The sequence below is a fragment of the Oncorhynchus keta genome, chromosome 19, assembly GCF_023373465.1.
Source record: "Oncorhynchus keta strain PuntledgeMale-10-30-2019 chromosome 19, Oket_V2, whole genome shotgun sequence".
Classification (NCBI taxonomy): Eukaryota; Metazoa; Chordata; class Actinopteri; order Salmoniformes; family Salmonidae; genus Oncorhynchus; species Oncorhynchus keta.
In genome coordinates, this window is record NC_068439.1 from 77,779,044 (window position 1) to 77,806,990 (window position 27,947).

General features: G+C 45.4%; 1 protein-coding gene and 2 long non-coding RNA genes across 59 annotated transcripts in view; 2 read left to right on the forward strand and 1 right to left on the reverse strand.

Moving 5' to 3' along the window:
- Positions 1 to 27,947, reverse strand: part of LOC118397903 (formin-like) — a 59,179-nt gene that overhangs the window by 14,051 nt on the left and 17,181 nt on the right. For all 3 annotated transcript variants that reach the window (XM_052471357.1, XM_052471356.1, XM_052471358.1), the window contains 9 exons: positions 24,112 to 24,662; positions 17,584 to 17,725; positions 14,969 to 15,056; positions 11,868 to 11,929; positions 11,688 to 11,776; positions 7,253 to 7,382; positions 6,846 to 6,992; positions 2,061 to 2,120; positions 566 to 686 (listed from right to left, as the gene is read on the reverse strand). In XM_052471357.1, coding sequence (XP_052327317.1) covers positions 566 to 686; positions 2,061 to 2,120; positions 6,846 to 6,992; positions 7,253 to 7,382; positions 11,688 to 11,776; positions 11,868 to 11,929; positions 14,969 to 15,056; positions 17,584 to 17,725; positions 24,112 to 24,662 — 1,390 coding nt within the window. The remainder of the gene's footprint in view (positions 1 to 565; positions 687 to 2,060; positions 2,121 to 6,845; positions 6,993 to 7,252; positions 7,383 to 11,687; positions 11,777 to 11,867; positions 11,930 to 14,968; positions 15,057 to 17,583; positions 17,726 to 24,111; positions 24,663 to 27,947) is intronic.
- Positions 2,040 to 6,838, forward strand: LOC127909495 (uncharacterized). 50 transcript variants are annotated; one of them, XR_008071496.1, is made up of 7 exons: positions 2,171 to 2,185; positions 3,090 to 3,184; positions 4,329 to 4,517; positions 5,074 to 5,186; positions 5,217 to 5,481; positions 5,524 to 6,196; positions 6,270 to 6,835. It is a non-coding gene; the product is annotated as an uncharacterized LOC127909495 (long non-coding RNA). The 50 variants fall into 50 exon arrangements; XR_008071527.1 differs by lacking the exons at positions 2,171 to 2,185; positions 3,090 to 3,184 and adding exons at positions 2,040 to 2,164; positions 2,538 to 2,579 and having other exon boundaries at positions 4,455 to 4,517; positions 5,053 to 5,186; positions 5,524 to 6,838; XR_008071526.1 differs by lacking the exons at positions 2,171 to 2,185; positions 3,090 to 3,184 and adding exons at positions 2,040 to 2,164; positions 2,538 to 2,579 and having other exon boundaries at positions 4,455 to 4,517; positions 5,524 to 6,838.
- LOC127909497 (uncharacterized) lies at positions 9,386 to 11,681 on the forward strand. Of its 6 annotated transcripts, none has more exons than XR_008071542.1 (4): positions 9,386 to 10,084; positions 10,269 to 10,340; positions 10,418 to 11,399; positions 11,451 to 11,681. It is a non-coding gene; the product is annotated as an uncharacterized LOC127909497 (long non-coding RNA). The 6 variants fall into 6 exon arrangements; XR_008071537.1 differs by having other exon boundaries at positions 10,454 to 11,399; XR_008071539.1 differs by having other exon boundaries at positions 10,454 to 11,399; positions 11,508 to 11,681.

The following is a 27,947-nucleotide window of genomic DNA, read 5'->3' on the forward strand; positions in this document are numbered from 1 at the left end:
TTTGTTCTGAAGCTGAGTGGACTGTGGAGGAGAGGGACTCTTTTGTTCTGAAGCTGAGTGGACTGTGAGTTGGTCAAACATGGTGCTTCAGCATTAAAATAGTTATTTTTTTAAATGGCTGCTGTGGCCAGTAATGGCTGACGGGAAACCATCCTATTGCTGTCTGAATGAGGCCTGGTGAGAACAGAACACTGCCAGACTGACTGGGTCTGAGGTTGCGGCCTGGTGAGAACAGAACACTGCCAGACTGACTGGGTCTGAGGTTGCGACTGTGAGGAATCTGAAGCAGCACTAACTACAGAGATAGAGTTACAGAGGCTGAAGGAGGCTCTCAAACACGAACACATAACACACTAACCTCAGAGTAACACCGTTACATTCACAGAAATACAAAAAACATGCTGTCACACTTTTCAGTTATTCAAGTGGGTATTGTGATGCCTAAAAGACCTCTCACCATTGGTGGTGGACGAGGGGAGTTTCTCTCTTACAATAGTGAGTTACATTTCTGGAAAAGGGCATTATCATCCAATCAATAATGACTCATGTGTTATGATTCCCCCACCTGTCAGGTCCCGTCTCAGCTGTCTCAGCTCCTTGGTGATGTCTTCAAACTTGACCTGGGCTGACAGGAACACATCCTGAGGCTCGGGGAGAGGGAAGACACTTCTCTCTGTCCCAGCGTTCTGGAGGGAAACCACAACAACATCAGAGTGACAACATCAACAACAATATCCAGTGATAACAACAACAACATCAACAACAATATCCAGTGATAACAACAACAACAGCAATAACAATGTTGATCAACATTCTAGAATGGAAGCAAAAAAGCTAAACCAGAATGACCAGAAATCAACCAAACCAGCATAGATCAACCAAACCACCATAAACCAACCAAACCACCATAGATCAACCAAACCACCATAGATCAACCAAACCACCATAGATCAACCAAACCACCATAGACCAACCAAACCACCATAGATCAACCAAACCACCATAGATCAACCAAACCACCATAGATCAACCAAACCACCATAGATCAACCAAACCACCATAGATCAACCAAACCACCATAGATCAACCAAACCACCATAGATCAACCAAACCACCATAGATCAACCAAACCAGCATAGATCAACCAAACCACCATAGATCAACCAAACCACCATAGATCAACCAAACCACCATAGATCAACCAAACCACCATAGACCAACCAAACCACCATAGATCAACCAAACCACCATAGATCAACCAAACCACCATAGATCAACCAAACCACCATAGATCAACCAAACCACCATAGATCAACCAAACCACCATAGATCAACCAAACCACCATAGATCAACCAAACCACCATAGATCAACCAAACCACCATAGATCAACCAAACCACCATAGATCAACCAAACCACCATAGATCAACAAACCACCATAGACCAACCAAACCAGCATAGAGGAACCAAACCACCATAGACCAACCAAACCACCATAGACCAACCAAACCACCATAGATCAACCAAACCACCATAGATCAACCAAACCACCATAGATCAACCAAACCAGCATAGATCAACCAAACCACCATAGACCAACCAAACCAGCATAGATCAAACAAACAGCATAGATCAACCAAACCACCAGATCAACCAAACCACCATAGATCAACCACCATAGATCAAACAAACCACCATAGACCAACCAAACCACCATAGATCAACCAAACCAGCATAGATCAACCAAACCACCATAGATCAACCAAACCACCATAGACCAACCAAACCACCATAGATCAACCAAACCACCATAGATCAACCAAACCACCATAGATCAACCAAACCACCATAGATCAACCAAACCAGCATAGATCAACCAAACCACCATAGACCAACCAAACACCATAGATCAACCAAACCACCATAGATCAACCAAACCACCATAGATCAACCAAACCACCATAGATCAACCAAACCACCATAGATCAACCAAACCACCATAGATCAACCAAACCACCATAGATCAACCAAACCACCATAGACCAATAAAGTGACATTACCTCATCCAGATTGCGGAGATAGTATGATACCACGTAGTCGACCAGACTGATTCGATTGTCCTGAAACGAGCAAAGACACGACACATCCAAACGACATCAAGCAGGTAGCCTAGTGGTTAGAGCAGGTAGCCTAGTGGTTAGAGCAGGACGCCTAGTGGTTAGAGCAGGAAGCCTAGTGGTTAGGAGGAGAGGTAGCCTTTGGTTAGAGACAGGTACCTAGTGGTTAGAGCAGGACGCCTAGTGGTTGAGCAGGAAGCCTAGTGGTTAGGAGCAGGTAGCCTTTGGTTAGAGCAGGTAGCCTAGTGGTTAGAGCAGGACGCCTAGTGGTTAAGCAGGAACCTGTGGTTAGAGCAGGTAGCCTAGTGGTTAGAAGGTAGCCTGAGTGGTTAGAGCAGGACGCCTCTTTGGTTAGAGCAGGACCTAGTGGTTAGAGCAGGTAGCCTAGTGGTTAGAGCAGGTAGCCTAGTGGTTAAGCAGGTAGCCTAGTGGTTAGAGCAGGACGCCTAGTGGTTAGAGCAGGTAGCCTGTGGTTAGAGCAGGTAGCCTAGTGGTTAGAGCAGGTAGCTAGTGGTTAGAGCAGGTAGCCTAGTGGTTAGAAGCAGGAAGCCTAGTGGTTAGGAGCGGGACTCAGCCTGAGTGGTTAGAGCAGGTAGCCTAGTGGTTCTGAGCAGGTAGCCTGTGGTTAGAGCAGGTAGCCTAGTGGTTAGAAGCAGGAAGCCTAGTGGTTAGACAGGTAGCCTAGTGGTTAGAGCAGGTAGCCTAAATGGTTAGCTGCAGGAAGCCTAGTGGTTAGAGCAAACCAGCCTAGTGGTTAGAGAGGAAGCCTAGTGGTTAGAACAGGTAGCCTAGACTTAGAGCAGGTAGTCTAGTGGTTAGCGCAGGAAGCCTAGTGGTTAGAGACAGGTAGCCTAGTGGTTAGAGCAGGTAGCCTAGTGGTTAGAGCAGGTAGCCTAGTGGTTAGAGCAGGTAGCCTAGTGGTTAGAGCAGGTAGTCTAGTGGTTAGAGCAGGTAGCCTAGTGATTAGAGTAGGAAGCCTAGTGGTTAGAGCAGGAAGCCTAGTGGTTAGAGCAGGTAGCCTAGTGGTTAGGTAGCCTAGTGGTTAGAGCAGGTAGCCTAGTGGTTAGGTAGCCTAGTGATTAGAGTAGGTAGCCTAGTGGTTAGAGCAGGTAGCCTAGTGGTTAGAGCAGGTAGCCTAGTGGTTAGAGCAGGTATTCAGTGGTTAGATGCAAAGCCTAGTGGTTAGACCAGGTAGCCTAGTGGTTAGATTTCAGGTAGCCTAGTGGTTATCATCCAGGTAGCCTAGTGGTTAGAGCAGGTAGCCTGTCAGTGGTTAGAGCAGGAAGCCTAGTGGTTAGATCAGGTAGCCTAAAGCAGGTAGCCTAGTGGTTAGAGCAGGTAGCCTAGTGGTTAGAGCAGGTAGCCTAGTGGTTAGAGCAGGTAGTCTAGTGGTTAACCAGGAAGCCATGGTTAGAGCAGGTAGCCAAGATCCAGGTAGCCTAGACATTAGAGTAATAGCCTAGTGGTTAGAGCAGGTATCAACAACAATAGTGGTTACAACAACAACAGAGCAGGATAGCCATTGGTTAGAGCAATGAGCAGGTAGCCAGTGGTTAATCAAGCCAAGTGGTTACCACCATAGATCAGTGGTTAGGGCAAACCAGTGGTAGATCAACAAACCACCTAGTGGTTAGAGCAGGTAGCCTAGTGGTTAGAGCAGGAAACCTAGTGGTTAGATCAGGTAAACCACCATGGTTAGACCAAAGCAAACCAGCATAGACTAACCAAAGCCACCATGGTTAGACCAAACCAGCATAGACCTAGTGGTTAAACCACCATAGCCTAGTGGTTAGAGCAAACCCCATAGTGGTTAGAGCAGGTAGCCTAGTGGTTAAACAGGTAGTCTAGTGGTTAGAGCAGGTACCTAGATTAAGCAGGAAGCCTAGTGGTTAGAGCAGGATCAACCAGCCCATAGTGGTTAGAGCAGGTAGCCTAGTGGTTAGGTAGCCTAGTGGTTAGAGCAGATAGCCTAGTGGTTAGGTAGCCTAACCATTAGAGCAGGTAGCCTAGTGGTTAGAGCAGGTAGCCTAGTGGTTAGAGCAGGTAGCCTAGTGGTTAGAGCAGGTAGTCTAGTGGTTAGAGCAAACCTAGTGGTTAGAGCAGGTAGCCTAGTGGTTAGAGCAGGTAGCCTAGTGGTTAGAGCAGGTAGCCTAGTGGTTAGATCAAGGTAGCCTAGGGTTAGAGCAGGAAGCCACCAGTGGTTAGAGACAGGTAGCCTAGTGGTTAGAGCAGGTAGCCTAGTGGTTAGAGCAGGTAGCCTAGTGGTTAGAGCAGGTAGCCTAGTGGTTAGAGCAGGTAGTCTAGTGGTTAGAGCAGGAAGCCTAGTGGTTAGAGCAGGTAGCCTAGTGGTTAGAGCAGGTAGCCTAGTGGTTAGAGCAGGAAGCCTAGTGGTTAGAGCAGGTAGTCTAGTGGTTAGACCTATAAAGTTAGAGCAGGTAGCCTAGTGGTTAGAGCAGGTAGCCTAGTGGTTAGAGCAGGTTTGAGTCCTAGTGGTTAGGCAGGTAGCCTAGTGGTTAGAGCAGGTAGCCTAGTGGTTAGAGCAGGTAGTCTAGTGGTTAGGCAGGTACGCCTAGTGGTTAGAGCAGGTAGCCTAGTGGTTAGAGCAGGAAGCCTAGTGGTTAGAGGAGGTAGCCTAGTGGTTAGAGCAGGTAGCCTAGTGGTTAGGCAGGAGCCTAGTGGTTAGAGCAGGTAGCCTAGTGGTTAGAGTAGCCTAGGACGGTAGCCTAGTGGTTAGAGCAGGTAGCCTAGTGGTGGTTAGAGTGGTTAGGTAGCCTAGTGGTTAGAGCAGGTAGCCTAGTGGTTAGAGCCTAGTGGTTAGAGCAGGTAGCCTAGTGGTTAGAGCAGGTAGCCTAGTGGTTAGAGCAGGATAGTGGTTAGAGCAGGAGCCTAGTGGTTAGAGCAGGTAGCCTAGTGGTTAGCCTAGTGGTTAGAGCAGGTAGCCTAGTGGTTAGAGCAGGTAGCCTAGTGGTTAGAGCAGGAAGCCTAGTGGTTAGAGCAGGTAGCCTAGTGGTTAGAGCAGGTAGCCTAGTGGTTAGAGCAGGTAGCCTAGTGGTTAGAGCAGGTAGCCTAGTGGTTAGAGACAGGTAGCCTAGTGGTTAGGTGGTTAGAGCAGGTAGCCTAGTGGTTAGAGCAGGTAGCCTAGTGGTTAGAGCAGGTAGCCTAGTGGTTAGAGCAGGTAGCCTAGTGGTTAGAGCAGGAAGCCTAGTGGTTAGAGCAGGTAGCCTAGTGGTTAGAGCAGGTAGCCTAGTGGTTAGAGCAGGAAGCCTAGTGGTTAGAGCAGGTAGCCTAGTGGTTAGAGCAGGTAGCCTAGTGGTTAGAGCAGGTAGCCTAGTGGTTAGAGCAGGTAGCCTAGTGGTTAGAGCAGGTAGCCTAGTGGTTAGAGTAGGAAGCCTAGTGGTTAGAGCAGGAAGCCTAGTGGTTAGAGCAGGTAGCCTAGTGGTTAGGTAGCCTAGTGGTTTGAGCAGGTAGCCTAGTGGTTAGGTAGCCTAGTGATTAGAGTAGGTAGCCTAGTGGTTAGAGCATGTAGCCTAGTGGTTAGGTAGCCTAGTCGCTAGAGCAGGTAGCCTAGTGGTTAGAGTAGGTAGCCTTGTGGTTAGAGTAGGAAGCCTAGTGGTTATAGCAGGTAGCCTAGTGGTTAGGTAGCCTAGTGGTTATAGCAGGTAGCCTAGTGGTTAGGTAGCTTCGTGGTTAGAGCATGTAGCCTAGTGGTTAGAGCAGGTAGTGTGGTGGTTAGAGCAGGTAGCCTGGTGGTTAGAGCAGGTAGCCTAGTGGTTAGAGCAGGTAGCCTAGTGGTTAGGTAGCTTAGTGGTTAGAGCATGTAGCCTAGTGGTTAGGTAGCCTAGTGGCAAGAGCAGGTAGCCTAGTGGTTAGAGTAGGAGGCTAGTGGTTAGAGCAGGTAGCCTAGTGGTTAGGTAGCCTAGTGGTTAGAGCAGGTAGCCTAGTGGTTAGAACAGGTAGCCTAGTGGTTAGAGTAGGTAGCCTAGTGGTTAGGGCAGGTAGCCTAGTGGTTAGAGCAGGTAGCCTAGTGGTTAGAGTAGGTACCCTAGTGGTTAAAGCAGGTAGCCTTGTGGTTAGAGTTGGTAGTGTGGTGGTTAGAGCAGGTAGCCTAGTGGTTAGAGCAGGTAGCCTAGTGGTTAGTGGTGGTTAGAGCAGGTAGCCTACTGGTTAGAGCAGGTAGCCTAGTGGTTAGAGCAGGTAGCCTAGTGGTTAGTGGTGGTTAGAGCAGGTAGCCTAGTGGTTAGAGCAGGTAGCCTAGAGGTTAGTGGTGGTTAGAGCAGGTAGCCTACTGGTTAGAGCGGGTAGCGTAGTGGTAAGAGCATTGGGCCAGTAACCGAAAGGTTGCTAGATCAAATCCCTGAGCTGACAAAGTGGGTCAACTGAACAAGACAGTTAACCTTCTGTTCCTAGGCCGTCATTGTAAATAAGAATTTGTTCTTAACTGACTTGCCTAGTTAAATAAAGGTAAAATAAAAAAATTATGCTATTGGATGGTACGAGAGAGGAACAGCATTTAGCTGTGAATGTGTACAAGACAAACTAATAATTACACCTTGGTATGTGTGTATACTAGTTTACAATGTACACTAATCTGATTGTACACTATTCTGTGATTATGATTGTCAGTCCAACACTTTAGCCATTACAACAAGGGGTTTGAACCTTTTTACATGAGGTTGTTAGGAATGATACTAAAGTCACTACAATACTGTAGAGTTGAGACTTCATTACCCTGCTCTTGACGTCTTTCAGTTTGGGCAGGATCTCCAGCCCGAAGCCGTCAGCCTGTCCTCTGGTCCTGTTGCCCCCGTTCATGTGGTTCCCCAGAGCTAGAACCAGACCCATTACTTCCCTCACACTGGAGGTCTCCAACAGATCCTACATTCAGAGATACCAACCTCCTGTTAACTTAGAGACTTTTGACTGCACTTCAGAACACTACAGATTATTTTGAACAATGTGGTGTACAGTACACACGCTTCCTGTGGTTACTCTGTTACCGAGCCACCGAAATAGACCATGGAAATGAGGCCTGACACATAGGCTTGAATGTGTGTTTAAATGAGCACAGCAAGCTCCTCAATTCATCTGGTAGGGAATCGGGAATCTCTTAATATTCCTTATTATCTTGGAACTACCTTGCAGACGCGAGAGACGATGTCAACCTTCCGCTGTACGGAGGCGATGGCGTCTATGAAGACAGACTGGAAGATGATACATGAAGCTCTGCCTGGGAAGTCTGGTATCTGAGATAGCTCATAGAGGAACCTAGAGACAACACAGGGAGACAGGAAGAAGACATGATGGAAGTTACATTAGAGTTTAGGGCTGGCAGAATTACCGTGTAACCGACGGTTACGGATGAAGGCCGTCTTGAAAATAAAATAACCATCATAACCGTTTAAGATAAGCTTCCCCTAAAGTAAATTGAATTACATTTGCCAAAATTATAGAGCTTAAATACCCTATACAGAAATAAATACAATCATTCAAAATAGGCTACTACACCGGACCATTAGCTTCTTTAATAAAGAAACGGCTAAGCTGTTTATTGTGTTAAATCACTTAGTCTGAAGGACTGGCAATTTGGACCGCGAACGGCAAATAGATGATTGTTGAGTTGTGACTGTTACTGAAAAGTAGAGAAGCCCAGCCAGGCATATCGCAATATTTGAAAATACAATCGCAGGAAAACATAGTTGGGAAAGCAAATGGCTCCTGCTGTAAAGAGATGACAATGAAAAGACTTCTGTATTTAACTTGTCAACATTCTCAACTTAATTGAATGAACAGTAGCCTGTCTTATTGGCACCAGCAGAGAGCATCAGCCCTGGTGAGTGGACATCTTGACTGTCTTTATCATTGTTGGCTCAGTGCCCCTCTCTGTTTTTGGATAATAATGTTCTCCTCCAGGTTAGATGTCATATTGTATTTGTGTCTCCCCTTCACATGTGTATTTATTTTATTTGACTAGGAAAGTGGGATTTGAACTTGCAACCTTCCGGTTACTAGTCCAACGCTCTAACCACTAGGCCACCCTGCCGCCCCATATGCTAATTATATGGATCCGACAACATCCTTTCTATTGATCTGTGGGTCAGTGTCAGCAGAGTAGGCTACCCTGTCATTTTTTTTGTCATATTAAAAATTATTCTGCTAATGTCTCCAGTCATCAACTACAGTAGAATTGCATGAAATGTGTTTAGAAAAAGGGCACATTTTTCCCCATGCAAAGAAAGGAGAAGAAACATATGTGATATAGCTTAGACCTACTCTACATCACTACGTGCTGCATTCAACAGTAAATTAGATATTTTATTCGACAAATTTATGACTATCCAATCTGTTCATCACATTCGGAATAGTAAGCTACACGATATACACAAAAGTATGTGGACACCCCTTCAAATTAGTGGATTCTGCTTTTTCAGCCACACCCGTTGCTGGCATGTGAATAAAATCGAGCACACAAGAACTGTTCGTCTGGAGCTTCATGAAACGGGTTTCCATGGCCGAGCAGCTGCACACGAGCCTAAGATCACCATGCGCAATGCCAAGCGTCGACTGGAGTGGTGTAAAGCTCGCTGCCATTGGATTCTGGAGCAGTGGAAACACGTTCTCTTGAGTGAGGAATCACGATTCACCATCTGGCAGTGTGATGGATGAATCTGGGTTTGGCGGATGCCAGGAGAACGCTTCCTGCCGGAATGCAAAGTGCCAACTGTAAAGTTTGGTGGAGGAAGAATAATGGTCGAGGGCTGTTTTTCATAGTTCGGGCTAGGCCCCTTAGTTCCAGTGAAGGGAAATCGCTACAGCATACAATAACATTCTAGACAATTCTGTGCTTCCAACTTTGTGGCAACATTTTAGGAAGGCCCTTTACTGTTTCAGCATGGCAATGCTCCTGTGCACAAAGCGATGTCCATGCAGAAATGGTTTGTCGAGATCGGTGTGGAAGAACTTGACTGGCCTGCACAGAGCCCTGACCTCAACTCCATCGAACGCCTATGGGATGAATTGGAACTTCGACTGCGAGCCAGGCCTAATCGCCTAACATCAGTGCCCGACCTCACAAATGCTCTTGTGGCTGAATGAAGCAAGTCCAATGTTCCAACATCTAGTAGAAAGCCTTCACTGATAATTGGAGGCTGTTATAGCAGCAAAAAAGGGGACAAACTCCATATTAATACCCCTCATTTTTGAATGAGATGTCCACATACTTTTGATCATGTGGTGTATCTTACATACAGTAAGTCTGCAAATGCAAGGATGCATAGAATGCTTTATTATAAAGGGGATTTTTTGTTGGTGAACCGTTGTGCCGTCTATGCTGCCTGGTACTGTGTGGCAATTATTTTCATGGTAAAATAACATTTTCATTCATATGATGCCAACTGATGTGGCTCATGAAATTAAATGTATATTTTGGAATGTCAGTTGAGTTTAACCAACAAATCACAGCATATATTGATTGGTACACTTCCTACTTTTACTTCCTACTTTACCGTTTTGTTCCAATGCGTACACTTACAATCAAATCAAACTGTATGTGTCACATGCTTCTTAAACAACAGCTGTAGACTAACAGTGAAATGCTTCTTAAACAACAGCTGTAGACTAACAGTGAAATGCTTCTTAAACAACAGCTGTAGACTAACAGTGAAATGCTTCATAAACAACAGCTGTAGACTAACAGTGAAATGCTTCATAAACAACAGCTGTAGACTAACAGTGAAATGCTTCATAAACAACAGCTGTAGACTAACAGTGAAATGCTTCATAAACAACAGGTGTAGACTAACAGTGAAATGCTTCTTAAACAACAGCTGTAGACTAACAGTGAAATGCTTCTTAAACAACAGCTGTAGACTAACAGTGAAATGCTTCATAAACAACAGCTGTAGACTAACAGTGAAATGCTTCATAAACAACAGGTGTAGACTAACAGTGAAATGCTTCTTAAACAACAGGTGTAGACTAACAGTGAAATGCTTCATAATCAACAGCTGTAGACTAACAGTGAAATGCTTCTTAAACAAACAGCTGTGAAATGCTTCTTGTAGACTAACACTAGACAACAGTGAAATGCTTCATAAACAACAGCTGTAGACTAACAGTGAAATGCTTCTAACAGTGAAATGCTTCAAACAACAGGTGTAGACTAACAGTGAAATGCTTCATAAACAACAGCTGTAGACTAACAGTGAAATGCTTCATAAACAACAGGTGGTGTGAGACTAACAGTGAAATGCTTCTAACAGTGAAATGCTTCATAATCAACAGGTGTAGACTAATAACAACAGCTGTAGACTAACAGTGAAATGCTTCATAAACAACAGCTGTAGACTAACAGTGAAATGCTTCATAAACAACCGGTGTAGACTAACAGTGAAATGCTTCTTAAACAACAGCTGTAGACTAACAGTGAAATGCTTCTTAAACAACAGGTGTAGACTAACAGAGAAATGCTTACTTACAGGCCCTTCCCATCAATGCAGAGGAATAAATACACAATGAGAAATGATAACTTGTCTATTATATACACGGGGTACTAGTACCGAGTCGATGTGCAGGGGTACGAGGTAATTGAGTTAAATCCAGTATGTACATATAGGTATGGATAAAGCTACTAGGCAACAGGATAGATAATAAACAGTAGCAGCAGGATATGGGATGAGTCAAAATAATTAGTGCAAATAGGGTCAATGCAGAGAGTTAAATAGTTAACCAATTGTTACCCAGACTAACTATGTCTTATGGCTTGGGGGTAGAAGCTGTTCAGGGTCCTGTTGGTTCCAGACTTGGTGCATTGGTACCACTTGCTGTGCGGTAGCAGAGAAAACAGTCTATGACTTGGGTGGCTGGAGTCTTTGACAATTTTTAGGACCTTCCTCTGACACCACCTGGTATAGAGGTCCTGGGTGGCAGGACGCTTTTGCCCCAGCTATGCCGCACGCACTACCCTCTGCAGCGCCTTGTAGTCGGATGCCAAGCAGTTGCCATACCAAGCGGTGATGCAGCCAGTCAAAATACTCTCAATGGTGCAGCTGTATAACGTTTTGAGGATCTGAAGGTCCATGCCAAATTGGAGATGGTGCTTTGATGGTGCTTTGATGGTGCTTTGAGGTGGAGAAGGTGCCTTGAGGTGGAGATGGTGTCTTGAGGTGGAGATGGTGCTTTGAGGTGGAGTCTTGAGGTGGAGATGGTGCTTTGAGGTGGAGAAGGTGTCTTGAGGTGGAGATGGTGTCTTGAGGTGGAGATGGTGCTTTGAGGTGGAGTCTTGAGGTGGAGATGGTGCTTGAGGTGGAGATGGTGTCTTTGAGGTGGTGCCTTGAGGTGGAGATGGTGCTTTGAGGTGGAGATGGTGTCTTGACTTGGAGATGGTGCCTTGAGGTGGAGATGGTGCTTTGAGGTGGAGATGGTGTCTTGACTTGGAGATGGTGCCTTGAGGTGGAGATGGTGCTTTGAGGTGGAGATGGTGTCTTGAGGTGGAGCTACTCACAAGGTTTTCCCCAGCTATCACCCTCCACAGAAAGTTAAAAAGGTGATGAGAAGGGAAAGGAGAACACTCACTGTTCAGGTTTGTCCAGCAACTTGATCAGTTCCTCCTCTGAAGTGTGGTAGTGTCTCGTTATCTGCTCCAGCTCATCGGGCTGGGCTCTCTGGTAGGGCATCAAACAACACTTAACAAACTGAAGAGGGCTCAAAAGGCAACAAAAAAAAAGGACAAGACAAGAAAGGAGTGGTACTCACGTTTTCATATAAGGCCTGGATGGTTTCCATGTCCACGATGGAGTTGTCCACCGTCAGCACAGCTACAGGAGTAAACAGGTTCATTGAGTCACGAGCGAAGGTAGTGCATGGATGGATACACAGTATACAGTGAATTACATCTCTACCGGCCTGTGGGGTCACATAAGGGTATTTCTACGACTGGCGGGAGGCTGTAGGTGTAATTGTAAGATTTTTTTCACACAAAAAACTGAAGCCAACTCTCCTACACGATTCCCAAAGGTGTACTTTCACAGAGCTGAAATCCAACATGACTGGATCAGATTAAACATTTCAACAAAACATGGATGTTTCCCTGTTCTTAAAGTTGCTGCTGAAACCGATATATCTATGATATCCCAGTGGACAAGGTCTGTCTCCACATGATCAATGTTGGGCTGGTGAGAGGTGTGTGAGGGCCAGATGCGCGCGTGCACACACACACACACACACACACACACACACACACACACACACACACACACACACACACACACACACACACACACACACACACACACACACACACACACACACACACACACACACACACACACACACACACACCAAATCTAAAACTCTCCACTTCTGGGAAACTAATTGCTCCCTGCCACAGAAACCAAAGAGACCCACAGTGTAGATTCCTTCCCCTTAAGGTACTGTCTTTCCCAATTCAAATGGTAACTCAGAATCTGTTCCAAATGGCACACTATTCCCTATATAGTGCACTGCCTGGCCAGGGTCAAAAGCAATGCACTACAGTGCATTTTGGAAGTATTCAGACATCTTGACTTTTTCCACATTTTGTTACGTTACAGCCTTATTCTAAAATGGATTAAATGTTTTTTTTCCTCTCATCTATCTATACACAATACCCCATAATGACATCACAATACCCCATAATGACATCACAATACCCCATAATGACATCACAATACCCCATAATGACATCATAATACCCCATAATGACATCATAATACCCCATAATGAAAAAGCAAAAACAGGTTTTTAAAGCTTTTTGCAAATGTATTTAAAATAAAAAACTTAAATATCACATTTACATAAGTATTCAGACACTTTACTCAGTACTTTGTTGAAGCACTTTTGGCAGCTATTACAGCCTAGAGTCTTCTTGGGTATGACGCTACAAGCTTGGCACACCTGAATTTGGGGAGTTTCTCACATTTTTCTCTGCAGATTCCCTGAAGCTCTGTCTGGATGGGGAGCGTTGCTGCACAGCTATAGGTCTCTCCAGAGATATTCGATTGGGTTCAAGTCTGGACTGGCTGGGACACTCAAGGACGTTCAGAGACTTGTCCCGAAGCTAATCTTGTATTGTCTTGGCTGTGTGATTATGGTCATTGTTCTGTTGGAAGGTGAACCTTCGCCCCAGTCTGAGGTCCAAAGCGCTCTGGAGCAGGTTTTCATCAAGGATCTCTCTGTACTTTTCTCAGTTCATCTTTCCCTCGATCCTGACTAGTCTCCCAGTCCCTGCCACTGAAAAACGTCCCCACAGCATGATGCTGCCACCGCCATGCTTCATCGTAGGGATGGTATTGGCCAGGTGATGAGCGGTGCCAGGTTTCCTCCAGACGTCAAGCTTGGCATTCAAGCCAAAGAGTGCAATCTTGGTTTCATCAGACCAGAGAATCTTGTTTCTCATGATCTGAGTCCTTTAGGTGCCTTTTTGGCAAACTCCAAGTAGGCTGTCATGTGTCTTTTCCTGAGTAGTGGCTTCCATCTGGCCATTCTACCATAAAGTCCTGATTGGTGGAGTGCTGCAGAGATGGTTGTCCTTCTGCAAGATTCTCCCATCGCCAAAGAGGAACTCTGGAGCTCTGTCAGAGTGACCATTGGGTTCATTATCATCTCCCTGACCAAGGCCCTTCTCCCCCGATTGCACAGTTTGGCCGGGTGGCCAAGTCTAGGAAGAGACTTGGTGGTTCCAAACTTCTTCCATTTTAGAAAGATGGAGGCCATTGTGTTCTTGGGGACCTTCAATGCTGCAGACATTTTTGGTACCCTTCCCGAAATTCCTGTCTCGGATCTCTATGGACAATTCCTCCGACCTCATGGCTTGGATAATGCTCTGACAAGCACTGTCAACTGTGGGACCTTACATAGACAGGTGTGCTTTTCCAAATCCTGTCCAATCAATTGAATTCACGACAATTAAGTTACAGAAACATCTCAAGTATGATCAATGGAAACAGGATGCACCTGAGCTCAATTTCGAGTCTTATAACAAATGTCTGAATACTTATGTAAATATGGTATTTCTGTTGTTTTTTTGTTTTTTTTAACTGTTCGCTTTGTCATTATGGGGTATTGTCTGTATATTGATGTGGAAAAACATTTATTTAATTAATTTTAGACCAAAGCTGTAATGTAACAAAATGTGGACAACGTCAAGGGGTCTGAAAACTTTCAGAATGCACTGTTTGTCCTGATGTTCTACTTGGTCTGACTATAGATAGATGACCATGGAGACTTCACCACTTGGTCTGACTAGATCAGATATGACTGTATTACAGTACAGCTGAATGGAGATTTGGTGGTGGTTGGAGTTAGGCCCTGTCTGTCTGTCTGTCTGTCTGTCTGTCTGTCTGTCTGTCTGTCTGTCTGTCTGTCTGCCTGAAGTCAGATACAGGGTAGAGGGGTCCAGAGTCAGACTTTAAGTTGTGGTTCAGATGACTCACTTGGTTGGAACATAGACTAGTGCTTGAGTGTGGGTTTGAGTCCTACACGGACCACACATATTGAATATTCTGTATGTGTAAACTGTTACTTGTGTCATCTTAGATTAAGTCGTGGGTTCGCATCCCACATGTGCCACATAGACATTTAGCTACTATTTATGTAATAGTTTTGGATAAAGGCCTCTATTGAATCTCTAAAATTAAGCTTTTAAAAAAGAGGGTAGAGAGAGTATGCGCCCTTCTTCTCAGAGATGATTTTAGGTACACAGTACATGCCAGGGTTTTCAAACCTCACCCCAGGGACGCCAGACATGTCACAATGTTGCTGTAACCCTGAAAAGCTCACCTGATTCACCTAATCAAGGGCTTGATAATGCCACTCACCTTGCTGTATGTCATTCATCTCCAGGTGCAGACTAGAGATGAGTATCCCTACAGCCTGGGAACGCTTACCATCCAGCAGCTTGATGACCTGACCAGGGAGAAGAAGACAACACTGTCACCATGACAGCAGTAGAGCTCAACTGACCATCAGATTAGGTAAGAGGAAGGGAGGTGGACTAATGGAAGACTAATGAAGGGGTTGATCATTAATGGAGACCAGAGCCTCTCTCTCTTTCTCTCTCTCCACCCACTCTCTTTCTCTCTCCACCCCCTCTCTTTCTCTCTCACTCCCTGATGGTGACCAGAGCCTCTCTCTCCTCTCTCTCAACCTCCTCTGTATTTCTCCCTTTCTCTTGTCTCCCCCTTCCTCTCTCTCTCTCTCTCTCTCTCTCTCTCTCTCTCTCTCTCTCTCTTCTCCCCCCCCTCTCTCTCCACCACCTCTCTCTTTCTATCTTTCTCTTGTCTCCCCCTCCCTCCACCCCTTGCTTTCTCTAGTCTCCCCCTTCCTCTCTCTCTCTCTCTCTCTCCTCTCCCTCCACCTCCTCTCTCTCTCGTTCTATCTTTCTATCTTTCTCTCTCCTGTCTCTCTACCTCCTCTCTCTCTCCTCTCTCTCCACCTCCCCCTCTCTCTCTCTCTCTCTCTCTCTCTCCTGTCTCTCCACCTCCTCTCTCTCTCTCTCTCCTCTCTCTCCACTCCCCCTCTCTCTCTCTCTCTCTCTCTCTCTCTCTCTCCTCTCTCTCTCACCTCCTCTCTCTCTCTCTCCTCTCTCTCTCACCTCCCACCTCCTCACTCTCTCTCCTCTCTCTCTCACTCTCTCTCTCTCTCTCTCTCTCTCTCTCTCTCCTCTCTCTCTCTCTCTCTCTCTCTCTCTCTCTCTCTCTCTCTCTCTCCTCTCTCTCCACCTCCCTCTCTCTCTCTCTCTCTCCTCTTCTCTCTTCTCATCTCTCTCTCTCCTCTCTCTCCACCTCCTCTCTCTCTCTCTCTCTCTCTCTGGAGACTTCATCATGGATGACTATAGATAGATGACTCTCCTCTCCTCATCTCTCCACTCCACCTGTAGATAGATGACCTGGAGACTCTCTCTCTCCTCTCCTCTCTCTGACCATGGAGACTCTCTCTCTCCTCTCTCATCTCCTCCTCTCTCTACCTCCTCTCTCTTTCTATATTTCTCTTGTCTCCCCCTCCCTCTCTCTCCACCCCTTGCTTTCTCTAGTCTCCCCCCTCCTCTTCACTCTCTTCCCATCATTCTCTTGTTTCCCCCCTTTCTCTCTCTTTCTATCTCTGATGTAGAATTTTCGCTAGTGCTTTTGTACAAGCACATTGAAAATCACAACATGGTGTACAGTACCTATAAAGTGGAACACTGTATGACAATGACCATGAAAAGACTTCATCATGGATGACTATACTGTAGAGAGATGACCATGGAGACTTCATCATGGATGACTATAGATAGATGACCATGGAGACTTCATCATGGATGACCATAGATAGATGACCATAGAGACTTCATCATGGCTGACTATAGATAGATGACCATGGAGACTTCATCATAGCTGACTATAGATAGATGACCATGGAGACTTCATCATGGCTGACTATAGATAGATGACCATGGAGACTTCATCATGGCTGACTATAGATAGATGACCATGGAGACTTCATCATGGATGACTATAGATAGATGACCATGGAGACTTCATCATGGCTGACTATAGATAGATGACCATGGAGACTTCATCATGGATGACTATAGATAGATGACCATGGAGACTTCATCATGGCTGACTATAGATAGATGACCATGGAGACTTCATCATGGCTGACTATAGATAGATGACCATGGAGACTTCATCATGGATGACTATAGATAGATGACCATGGAGACTTCATCATGGATGACTATAGATAGATGACCATGGAGACTTCATCATGGCTGACTATAGATAGATGACCATGGAGACTTCATCATGGCTGACTATAGATAGATGACCATGGAGACTTCATCATGGCTGACTATAGATAGATGACCATGGAGACTTCATCATGGCTGACTATAGATAGATGACCATGGAGACTTCATCATGGCTGACTATAGATAGATGACCATGGAGACTTCATCATGGCTGACTATACTGTAGATGATAATGGAGACTTCATCATGTCTGACTATACTATAGATGATAATGGAGACTTCATAAACTAATTTTTAAACAAGCATTTTCTGATCAGGTTTCTGGAACAAAAGTTATAAAATTACTTCACATCAAGAACTATTATGTTCATTCGAGGAGCAAATTCACAGACACGTTTTGGCATCCAGAAATAAAACATGAATACTTTATATTTTGGACTAGAACCATAGCTTCAGCTAGCCTGGGAATCCAAACTGAATTCATAGTTAATTTAATGAAGACATTAAGCAATAGTGTAACTGTAACTGTAAATCCAGACATCAGTCCCCTCTAGAGGTCAACAGACACATTGCCACTCCATATTGTGCTACATAGGGAAAGCGGAAACCTGGTGAGCTGCACAACTGAATCCACTCACCTGAAATGTGTCTTTCACATTTAACCCAACCCCCCTGAATCAGAGAGGAGCCTCACAGTACCTTCTTGGCCTTGGCTTTCTTCTCATAGGCCTCTGACAGAGGTTTTTTCTTGGTCTGCAAGGTGGTCTTGGAGAACAGATCTTCAAACTCTGTGGTGTTGATGATGTCGGGTTCCACAAGAGAGTTCCACAGTGTGTCCTTACTGAGAAAGAGAGGTAGAGAGAGAGAGGTAGAGAGAGAGTGGTAGAGAGACGTGGAGAGAGCGATAGAGAGAGAGAGTGATAGAGAGAAAGAAAGAGAGAGAGAGTGATATAGAGAAAGAGAAAGAGAGAGTGATAGAGAGAGAGTGATAGAGAGAAAGAGAAAGAGAAAGAGAGAGAGAGAGAGAGAGAGAGAGAGAGAGAGAGAGAGAGAGAGAGAGAGAGAGAGAGAGAGTGAGTGAGTGATAAAAAGAGAGGAATATACCAGGTCTGAGGTCCTCTGCCTTTGGCCAAAAGAGCAGGTACCCAGACTTCATCAAAGAAATTGGAAATACAGACATTGTCATCCTACAAGAAACATGGTATACAGGAGACGGACCCACTGGTTGACCTCTAGGTTACAGAGAGCTGGTAGTACCATCCACCAAACTACCAGGTGTGAAACAGGGAAGAGACTCGGGGGGTATGCTAATAACTAGCATCCCCATACTTTAACGATGACAGCTTATCCATCCTAGAGTGGGAGATTAACAATTTCCAGCCCCAGGGCCATGTACTAGTCTGTGGCGACCTACTGTAAATGCCAGAACTGGACAAGAATCTGACTTCGAGGGGACTCCTACGGTAGGTACACCTATAGCTCATCTCTTGGCAGCAGACTACTTTATAAACTGATCTCAACCCAGAGTCTCTTAGAGCGTCAGCCAGTCCATTGATACCCCTATCAGATCACAGCAAAATCACACTCTACTTGAACAGAGCTATGCTCAATCATGAGACATTAAAGCCAGGGGAACTTAATAATATTAAGAAATGCTATAGATGGAAGGAAAGTAGTGTGGAAAGTAGTGTGGAAACAATTAGGCAACAACAATTGATCAATAGAAATCCCTTTTGAAATTATGTTAGCACAGCTGAAAACTGTTGTTCTGATTAAAGAAGGAAAACATTGCCTTCTTTAGACTAGGTGAGTATCTGGAGCATCAGCATTTGTGGGTTCGATTACAGGCTCGAAATGGCCAGAAAAAAAAAAATTCTTCTGAAACTCCTCAGTCTATTCTTGTTCCCAAACCTTCCATAACAAAGCCATCGCCTACAGAGAAACGAACCTGGTGAAGAACCCCCTAAGCAAGCTGGTCCTGGGGCTCTGTTCACAAACACAAACAGACCCCACAGATCCCCAGGACAGCAGCCCAATTAGACCCAACCAAATCACGAGAAAACAAAAAGAGAATTACTTGACATTAGAAAGAATTTACAAAATAACAGACCAAACTAGAATGCTATTTGGCCATAAACAGAGAGTACACAGAGGCAGAATACCTGACCCCTGTGACTAACCCTAAATTCAGGAAATCTTTGACTATGTACAGACTCAGTGAGTGTAGCCTTGCTATTGAGAAAGGCTGCCGAAGACAGACCTGACTCTCAAGAGAAGAAACATATGTTTCCCTCCCACAGAGAGAGAAATAAGTCTAGATCAAAAACATACTGATTAAGAATAACACGTTGTGGCCAGATATACTGGCACTTTTCTAAAATAAACCCTTATTTCTTCACAAATAAATTGAAATTGAAAAGAATGTTATAGGATTGTCAACATTGCAGAAGCAATTTTAATTTAGTTCATCATTTTAATTTAGGAGCAGATTATTAAGGTTTTTTGGAGTGCAATGTTCAACCCAGTGTCCAAGTACTGTATCTCTGTTGTGGATCTTCCAGCAGGACAACAACCCCAATCACACATTGAAAAGCACCCAGGACAGCAAAGTCCAGATCCCATCTATCCCATCTATCCCATCAAATCCCATCTAAACCCTATGGAGAGATCTGAAAATAATTTTGTCCATGCCATTTGTTCATATTTTCTATAAAAATAAAATAAAATCTAAGTTTCCACAAATAAATAGGTTCTACAATGTTGAAAGTCCATTCACATGGTGTGGAGACGTTTTCTTCAATTTCAACTGGTTTTTTTTCTTCTTCTCTCTTCTTTGCTCTCGTGCAATCACCACCAGGATGAAAAACCGTCCAGGGAGGCTGTTGGAACAACAGCAACTTAACACGAGCCACACTCGTAACATAACCGTTTGCAGTTGACTACATTGGCTGGATGGAGAGCTGTGGGTGGGTACAAGTTTGTTCAAAAGGTTTCAGATTAAAATGCAACAGTAGAGAGGTTGGCCAATGGATTGGACGACACACAAATCAATGCCTGCTGTATTACTGGCAGACGACACTAAATTGTCTACTGTACAGCCACCCAAAACGTTTATACCAGGCTCTTATGAGCCAAACCTAGAAAAAGGGATGGAAGCAATTTGTCAATGGACCCCATATTCCACAAGGAATGAAAAGGCTTAACAGGAACCAAGATGTGCTTCAACAAAATAGGGCAAGATTGCTAGCTTGGTCCTTGGTCTGTTTGGCATGAAAACAACCATAGAAGTATGCTGTACTATACAGCACTAACAGACCTGGGACCAGGCTAAGTGTTCTGATCTAGACCAGGTTACTGTAAAGTGCTGTGACAACTGCTGATGTAAAAGGGTTACATACACTGAACAGAAAAAATATAAACACAACATGCAAAGTGTTGGTCCCATGTTTCATTATCTGAAATAAAAGATCCCAGAAATGTTCCATATGCAGGAATGTCCACCAGAGCTGTTGACAGAGAATTGAATGTTGTTTTAGAGAATTTGGCAGTACGTCCAACCGGCCTCACAACAGCAGACCACATGTAACCACGCCAGCCCAGGACCTCCACACCCGGATTCTTCACCTGTGGGATGGTCTGAGACCAGTCAACCGGCCTCACAACAGCAGACCACATGTAACTACGCCAGCCCAGGACCTCCACACCCGGATTCTTCACCTGTGGGATCGTTTGAGACCAGTCAACCGTCTTCACAACCGCAGACCACATGTAACCACGCCAGCCCAGGACCTCCACACCCGGATTCTTCACCTGTGGGATCGTTTGAGACGAGTCACGCGGACAGCTGAGGAAGCTGAGGAGTATTTCCGTCTGTAATAAAGCCCATTTGCGGGGAAAAACTAATTCTGATTGGCTGGGCCTGGGCCTGGCTCCCCAGTGGGTGGACCTGGCTCCCAAGTGTGTGGGCCTATGCCCCCCCCCCAGACCCACCCATGGCTGCGCCACTTCCCAGTCATGTGATATCCATAGATTACGGCCTAATGAATTTATTTAAATTGACTCCTTATATGACCTGTAACTCAGTAAAATCATTGAAATTGTTGCAAGTTGCATTTACATTTTTGTTGTTGAGTTTATTTTTATATTTACAGGGACAGTGCACATTAATCAACGTTTCAGTAAAAGTGTCGGTTTTAGCCAGCCGGCTAATTTTCAACCGCAGTCCCTGGGCAGGTTATTAAAAACAATTACAATATAGACAATCATTGAGCAGTGAGCACACGCAGAGCAACATAGGACAAGCAAGACATAGCATACAGACAGAGCAACATAGGACAAGCAAGACATAGCATACAGACAGAGCAACATAGGACAAGCAAGACGTAGCATACAGACAGAGCAACATAGGACAAGAAAGACATAGCATACAGACAGAGCAACATAGGACAAGCAAGACGTAGCATACAGACAGAGCAACATAGGACAAGAAAGACGTAGCATACAGACAGAGCAACATAGCATACAGACAGAGCAACATAGGACAAGCAAGACGTAGCATACAGACAGAGCAACATAGGACAAGCAAGACGTAGCATACAGACAGAGCAACATAGGACAAGCAAGACGTAGCATACAGACAGAGCAACATAGGACAAGCAAGACGTAGCATACAGACAGAGCAACATAGGACAAGCAAGACGTAGCATACAGACAGAGCAACATAGGACAAGCAAGACGTAGCATACAGACAGAGTAACATAGAACAAAAAGCAGCAAGACAAAATCCATAAAAGCAACAAAGTGTTTCCACACCTCACAAGCTACAGACAACAGACAACATGGAAAGCGACAACACACAGCTAGGGACCATGTTCACAAATCTGATTGACCTTTAGACATGTCTTCATGCATTTTGTGAAAGTGTGATATGTGGCGCAGTTATGTGTGTCTGATGGCAGTGTATTCCAGACATGGGAAGCTCTCACAGAGAAAACGGATTTACTAAAGGTGCTTTTCCTTAAGGGAACTATACAGTCACCTCTCATGGCAGACCTTGTGGATCTGCTGCCATATGTTTGGGTTTTCTGTTTAAGAGAAATACTGAGTGGAGGGGAGCCAGGCCATTTAGGATCTTGAATACAAGACATGTGTCGGTGTATTGCACAAAATTTTCCCAACTCAGGAGCTCATGCTTTCTGAGGATGTAACAGTGATGATGGCTATTGGGCTTCCTATCAGGCACTTTGAGAGCCTGTTTGTAGACAGACTGAATAGGTCTTAATGTTGTACAGCAAGCTTGGGCCCAACTAGTCAAGCAGTATGTTAAGTGGGGGAGTATCATAGATTTGAAGTACAGTTTTGCTACCTCTGTAGTCAAACAATTTCGTATAAATCGGAAATTAGCTAGGTTGAATTTGGTTATCTGAATGACCTATTTCACATGCTTTTTAAAAGAGAGGTTGGAATCAAGTATGATGCCAAGGTACTTAAAATCAGATACCACCTGGAGCTTCTCCCCTGACACATAGACATCTGGCTCAGTAGCATCTGTTGCCCTCTTTGTGAAGAACATGCAAACTGTTTTTTTCACATTGAGATGCAAACACGAGTCACTGAGCCACTTTGTAACCTGGACTATTACAGTAGTGAGTTATTGTGCTGCTTGTTGTTTACTCTTTGCACATGTATCACTGTATCATCTGCATACATTTGAACTTCAGACCCAGTACAGACAGAAGGCAGATCTGAACAAGAGGGGCCCCAGTATTGACCCTTGGGGCAGGCCCACATCATATCTAAGAATAGGCGACAGCTCATTGCTCACTCTGACACACTGAGTTCTGCCTTCAAGGTATGATTTCATCCATCTCAAGGCATCGGGGGAAAAGTTGAACTTGGACAATTTTGTGATGAGAATCTCATGGTTAACAGTATTCAAAGCCTTCCTAAGGTCCAGAAACACAACCCCAACAACGCCCCCTTTGTCCATCTTGGACTTCACATTTTCCAGAAGAAAGCAGTTGGCCGTTTCTGTGGAGTGTTTCGCTCTGAAGCCAAACTGCATGGAGTGTAATGTGAAGGGGCTGTTGTTGAGGTGGGCAATCAGTTGTTCTGCTACACACTTTTCAACAACCTTTGACACCACAGGTAGTATACTAATGGGCCTGTAGTTACTCACATCAGCAGGGTCGCACAATTTAAAGATGGCCGTTACTATGGCTGACTTTCATACCCTTGGAAACACACCGAGACCAATAGATGTGTTGGTGACCGTAGTAATGGGGCCAATGAGTGACTCTTTGTAGTTTTGAAGAAAGAGTCCAGACCAAACACATCTTTGGCTTTAGAGTTCTTTAGTGAGCTAATCACCTTGTTCATCTTTGACTCAGAAACCTCCCTTATATGTCGAGGTGGGCGGGATCAGTGATAAGCGTGAACATCGAGGTGGGCGGGATCAGTGATAAGTGTGAACATCGAGGTGGGCGGGATCAGTGATAAGCGTGAACATCGAGGTGGGCGGGATCAGTGATAAGTGTGAACATCGAGGTGGGCGGGATCAGTGATAAGCGTGAACGTCGAGGTGGGCGGGATCAGTGATAAGCGTGAACGTCGAGGTGGGCGGGATCAGTGATAAGCGTGAACATCGAGGTGGGCGGGATCAGTGATAAGCGTGAACATCGAGGTGGGCGGGATCAGTAATAAGCGTGAACATCGAGGTGGGCGGGATCAGTGATAAGTGTGAACGTCGAGGTGGGCGGGATCAGTGATAAGCGTGAACGTCGAGGTGGGTGGGATCAGTGATAAGCGTGAACATCGAGGTGGGCGGGATCAGTGATAAGTGTGAACGTCGAGGTGGGCGGGATCAGTGATAAGCGTGAACATCGAGGTGGGCGGGATCAGTGATAAGCGTGAACGTCGAGGTGGGCGGGATCAGTGATAAGCGTGAACGTCGAGGTGGGCGGGATCAGTGATAAGCGTGAACGTCGAGGTGGGCGGGATCAGTGATAAGCGTGAACATCGAGGTGGGCGGGATCAGTGATAAATAACAACATCGGGGTGGGATCAGTGGTTGGTCTGTGTTTCGCAAAGTAAAAAACAACTTTAAAATGGTGATTAAGATGTAAAAATGGAAGAGCAATAACGATTTTGTTACCTTGTAGAAGAAAAATACTACTTTGGGGAAAGAAACATTTTATTGATTGATTGATAGTTAGATGTAACACCTACTTGTCCTGTATCTGTATCCTGGTCCAGTAGAGAGGCTTCATGAGACAGGCTGGTTCCACAGCAGGCTTCCTGTGGGGTTTATCCACCAACACACCTGGAGGGGGAGGGGGAACACAGCCTGGTGGCGGTGGAGGGCCGTCAAGTCCCTGGGTCTGTTTTGGGAAAGGAGGAGGAGGAGGTGGAGGAGGGAGAAGGGGGGGAAAAGAGGGAGAAGAGGGAGAGGTAGCCTGTCCAGACAGATTTAGACTGATAGAAGCCAGGCCCAGTCTCTTAGGCACATTGAGGGGGGGTTGGGGGCCCAGCCTGACACCTCCCTCCTCATCCTCAAGGGTTCTGATAAAGGTTTGACGGTCCGTCTGGACGCACACGTTGTGGACGGTCCGTTGTGAGAGGTCATCTCCCGTGGATACGGCAACGTCTCGGAGGTCTCCACGACGGTGGTGTGCACCCAGGGCCAGGTCGCTCTGTAGCCGGGCCAGGTTGCACTCCAGGTGGAATACACGCTCCTCATTGTCCCCTCTCACCTGGCGCAGCTGCTTTCCAAAGTCCTCCTGCAGTTAAGGTTAGGGTTGTGTTGGGGTTAGGGTTGTGTTAGGGTTAGGGTTGTGTTAGGGTTAGGGTTAGGGTTGTGTTTGGGTTAGGGTTGTGTTAGGGTTAGGGTTGTGTTAGGGTTGTGTTGGGGTTAGGGTTGTGTTAGGGTTAGGGTTGTGTTGGGGTTAGGGTTGTGTTGGGGTTAGGGTTGTGTTGGGGTTAGGGTTGTGTTGGGGTTTGGGTTGTGTTGGGGTTAGGGTTGTGTTGGGGTTGTGTTGGGGTTGTGTTGGGGTTGTGTTGGGGTTGTGTTAGGTTTAGGGTTGTGTTGGGGTTAGGGTTGTGTTGGGGTTTGGGTTGTGTTGGGGTTAGGGTTGTGTTGGGGTTGTGTTGGGGTTGTGTTGGGCTTGTGTTAGGGTTTGGGCTGTGTTAGGGTTGTGTTGGGGTTGTGTTAGGTTTAGGGTTGTGTTAGGGTTTGGGTTGTGTTAGGGTTTGGGTTGTGTTAGGAGTGTGTTAGGTTTATGGTTGTGTTAGGGTTGTGTTAGGAGTGTGTTATGTTTAGGGTTGTGTTAGGAGTGTGTTAGGTTTATGGTTGTGTTAGGGTTGTGTTAGGAGTGTGTTAGGTTTAGGGTTGTGTTAGGGTTAGGAAACTAATTTTTGTATTTTATGTAAAGGAAGAGGAAAAACAGCTGTAGGACCTCCAGGTCTGTAAATCTGTGTCTGGGTCGCAGTTAGCAAAGGAGATGTAGTACTGTGTTCTACTGACCTGTAGTACTGTGTTCTACTGACCTGTAGTACTGTGCTCTACTGACCTGTAGTACTGTGTTCTACTGACCTGTAGTACTGTGCTCTATTGACCTGTAGTACTGTGCTCTACTGACCTGTCGTACTGTGTTCTACTGACCTGTGGTACTGTGTTCTACTGACCTGTGGTACTGTGTTCTACTGACCTGTAGTACTGTGTTCTACTGACCTGTGGTACTGTGTTCTACTGACCTGTAGTACTGTGTTCTACTGACCTGTGGTACTGTGTTCTACTGACCTGCAGTACTGTGTTCTACTGACCTGTAGTACTGTGCTCTACTGACCTGTAGTACTGTGTTCTACTGACCTGTAGTACTGTGCTCTATTGACCTGTAGTACTGTGCTCTACTGACCTGTCGTACTGTGTTCTACTGACCTGTGGTACTGTGCTCTACTGACCTGTAGTACTGTGCTCTACTGACCTGTAGTACTGTGCTCTACTGACCTGTAGTACTGTGCTCTACTGACCTGTAGTACTGTGCTCTTACTGACCTGTAGTACTGTGTTCTACTGACCTGTAGTACTGTGTTCTACTGACCTGTAGTACTGTGTTCTACTGACCTGTAGTACTGTGTTCTACTGACCTGTAGTACTGTGTTCTACTGACCTGTAGTACTGTGTTCTACTGACCTGTAGTACTGTGTTCTACTGACCTGTAGTACTGTGCTCTACTGACCTGTAGTACTGTGCTTTACTGACCTGTAGTACTGTACTTTACTGACCTGTAGTACTGTGCTCTACTGACCTGTAGTACTGTGCTCTACTGACCTGTAGTACTGTGCTCTACTGACCTGTAGTACTGTGCTCTGCTGACCTGTAGTACTGTACTTTACTGACCTGTAGTACTGTGCTCTGCTGACCTGTAGTACTGTGTTCTACTGACCTGTAGTACTGTGCTCTTACTGACCTGTAGTACTGTGTTCTACTGACCTGTAGTACTGTGATTTACTGACCTGTAGTACTGTACTTTACTGACCTGTAGTACTGTGCTCTACTCACCTGTAGTACTGTGCTCTACTGACCTGTAGTACTGTACTTTACTGACCTGTAGTACTGTGTTCTACTGACCTGTAGTACTGTGTTCTACTGACCTGTAGTACTGTGCTCTACTGACCTGTAGTACTGTGTTCTACTGACCTGTAGTACTGTGCTCTACTGACCTGTAATACTGTGTTCTACTGACCTGTAGTACTGTGCTCTACCGACCTGTAGTACTGTGTTCTACTGACCTGTAGTACTGTGCTCTATTGACCTGTAGTACTGTGCTCTACTGACCTGTCGTACTGTGTTCTACTGACCTGTGGTACTGTGTTCTACTGACCTGTGGTACTGTGTTCTACTGACCTGCAGTACTGTGTTCTATTGACCTGTCGTACTGTGTTCTACTGACCTGTAGTACTGTGTTCTACTGACCTGTGGTACTGTGTTCTACTGACCTGCAGTACTGTGTTCTACTGACCTGTAGTACTGTGCTCTACTGACCTGTAGTACTGTGTTCTACTGACCTGTAGTACTGTGCTCTACTGACCTGTAGTACTGTGCTCTACTGACCTGTCGTACTGTGTTCTACTGACCTGTAGTACTGTGTTCTACTGACCTGTAGTACTGTGCTCTACTGACCTGTAGTACTGTGCTCTACTGACCTGTAGTACTGTGCTCTACTGACCTGTAGTACTGTGCTCTACTGACCTGTAGTACTGTGCTCTACTGACCTGTAGTACTGTGTTCTACTGACCTGTAGTACTGTGTTCTACTGACCTGTAGTACTGTGTTCTACTGACCTGTAGTACTGTGTTCTACTGACCTGTAGTACTGTGTTCTACTGACCTGTAGTACTGTGCTCTACTGACCTGTAGTACTGTGCTTTACTGACCTGTAGTACTGTACTCTACTGACCTGTAGTACTGTGCTCTACTGACCTGTAGTACTGTGCTCTACTGACCTGTAGTACTGTGCTCTGCTGACCTGTAGTACTGTTTTACTGACCTGTAGTACTGTGCTCTGCTGACCTGTAGTACTGTGTTCTACTGACCTGTAGTACTGTGCTCTTACTGACCTGTAGTACTGTGTTCTACTGACCTGTAGTACTGTGATTTACTGACCTGTAGTACTGTACTTTACTGACCTGTAGTACTGTGCTCTACTCACCTGTAGTACTGTGCTCTACTGACCTGTAGTACTGTACTTTACTGACCTGTAGTACTGTGTTCTACTGACCTGTAGTACTGTGTTCTACTGACCTGTAGTACTGTGCTCTACTGACCTGTAGTACTGTGTTCTACTGACCTGTAGTACTGTGCTCTACTGACCTGTAATACTGTGTTCTACTGACCTGTAGTACTGTGCTCTACCGACCTGTAGTACTGTGTTCTACTGACCTGTAGTACTGTGCTCTACTGACCTGTAGTACTGTGTTCTACTGACCTGTAGTACTGTGATTTACTGAACTGTAGTACTGTACTTTACTGACCTGTAGTACTGTGATTTACTGACCTGTAGTACTG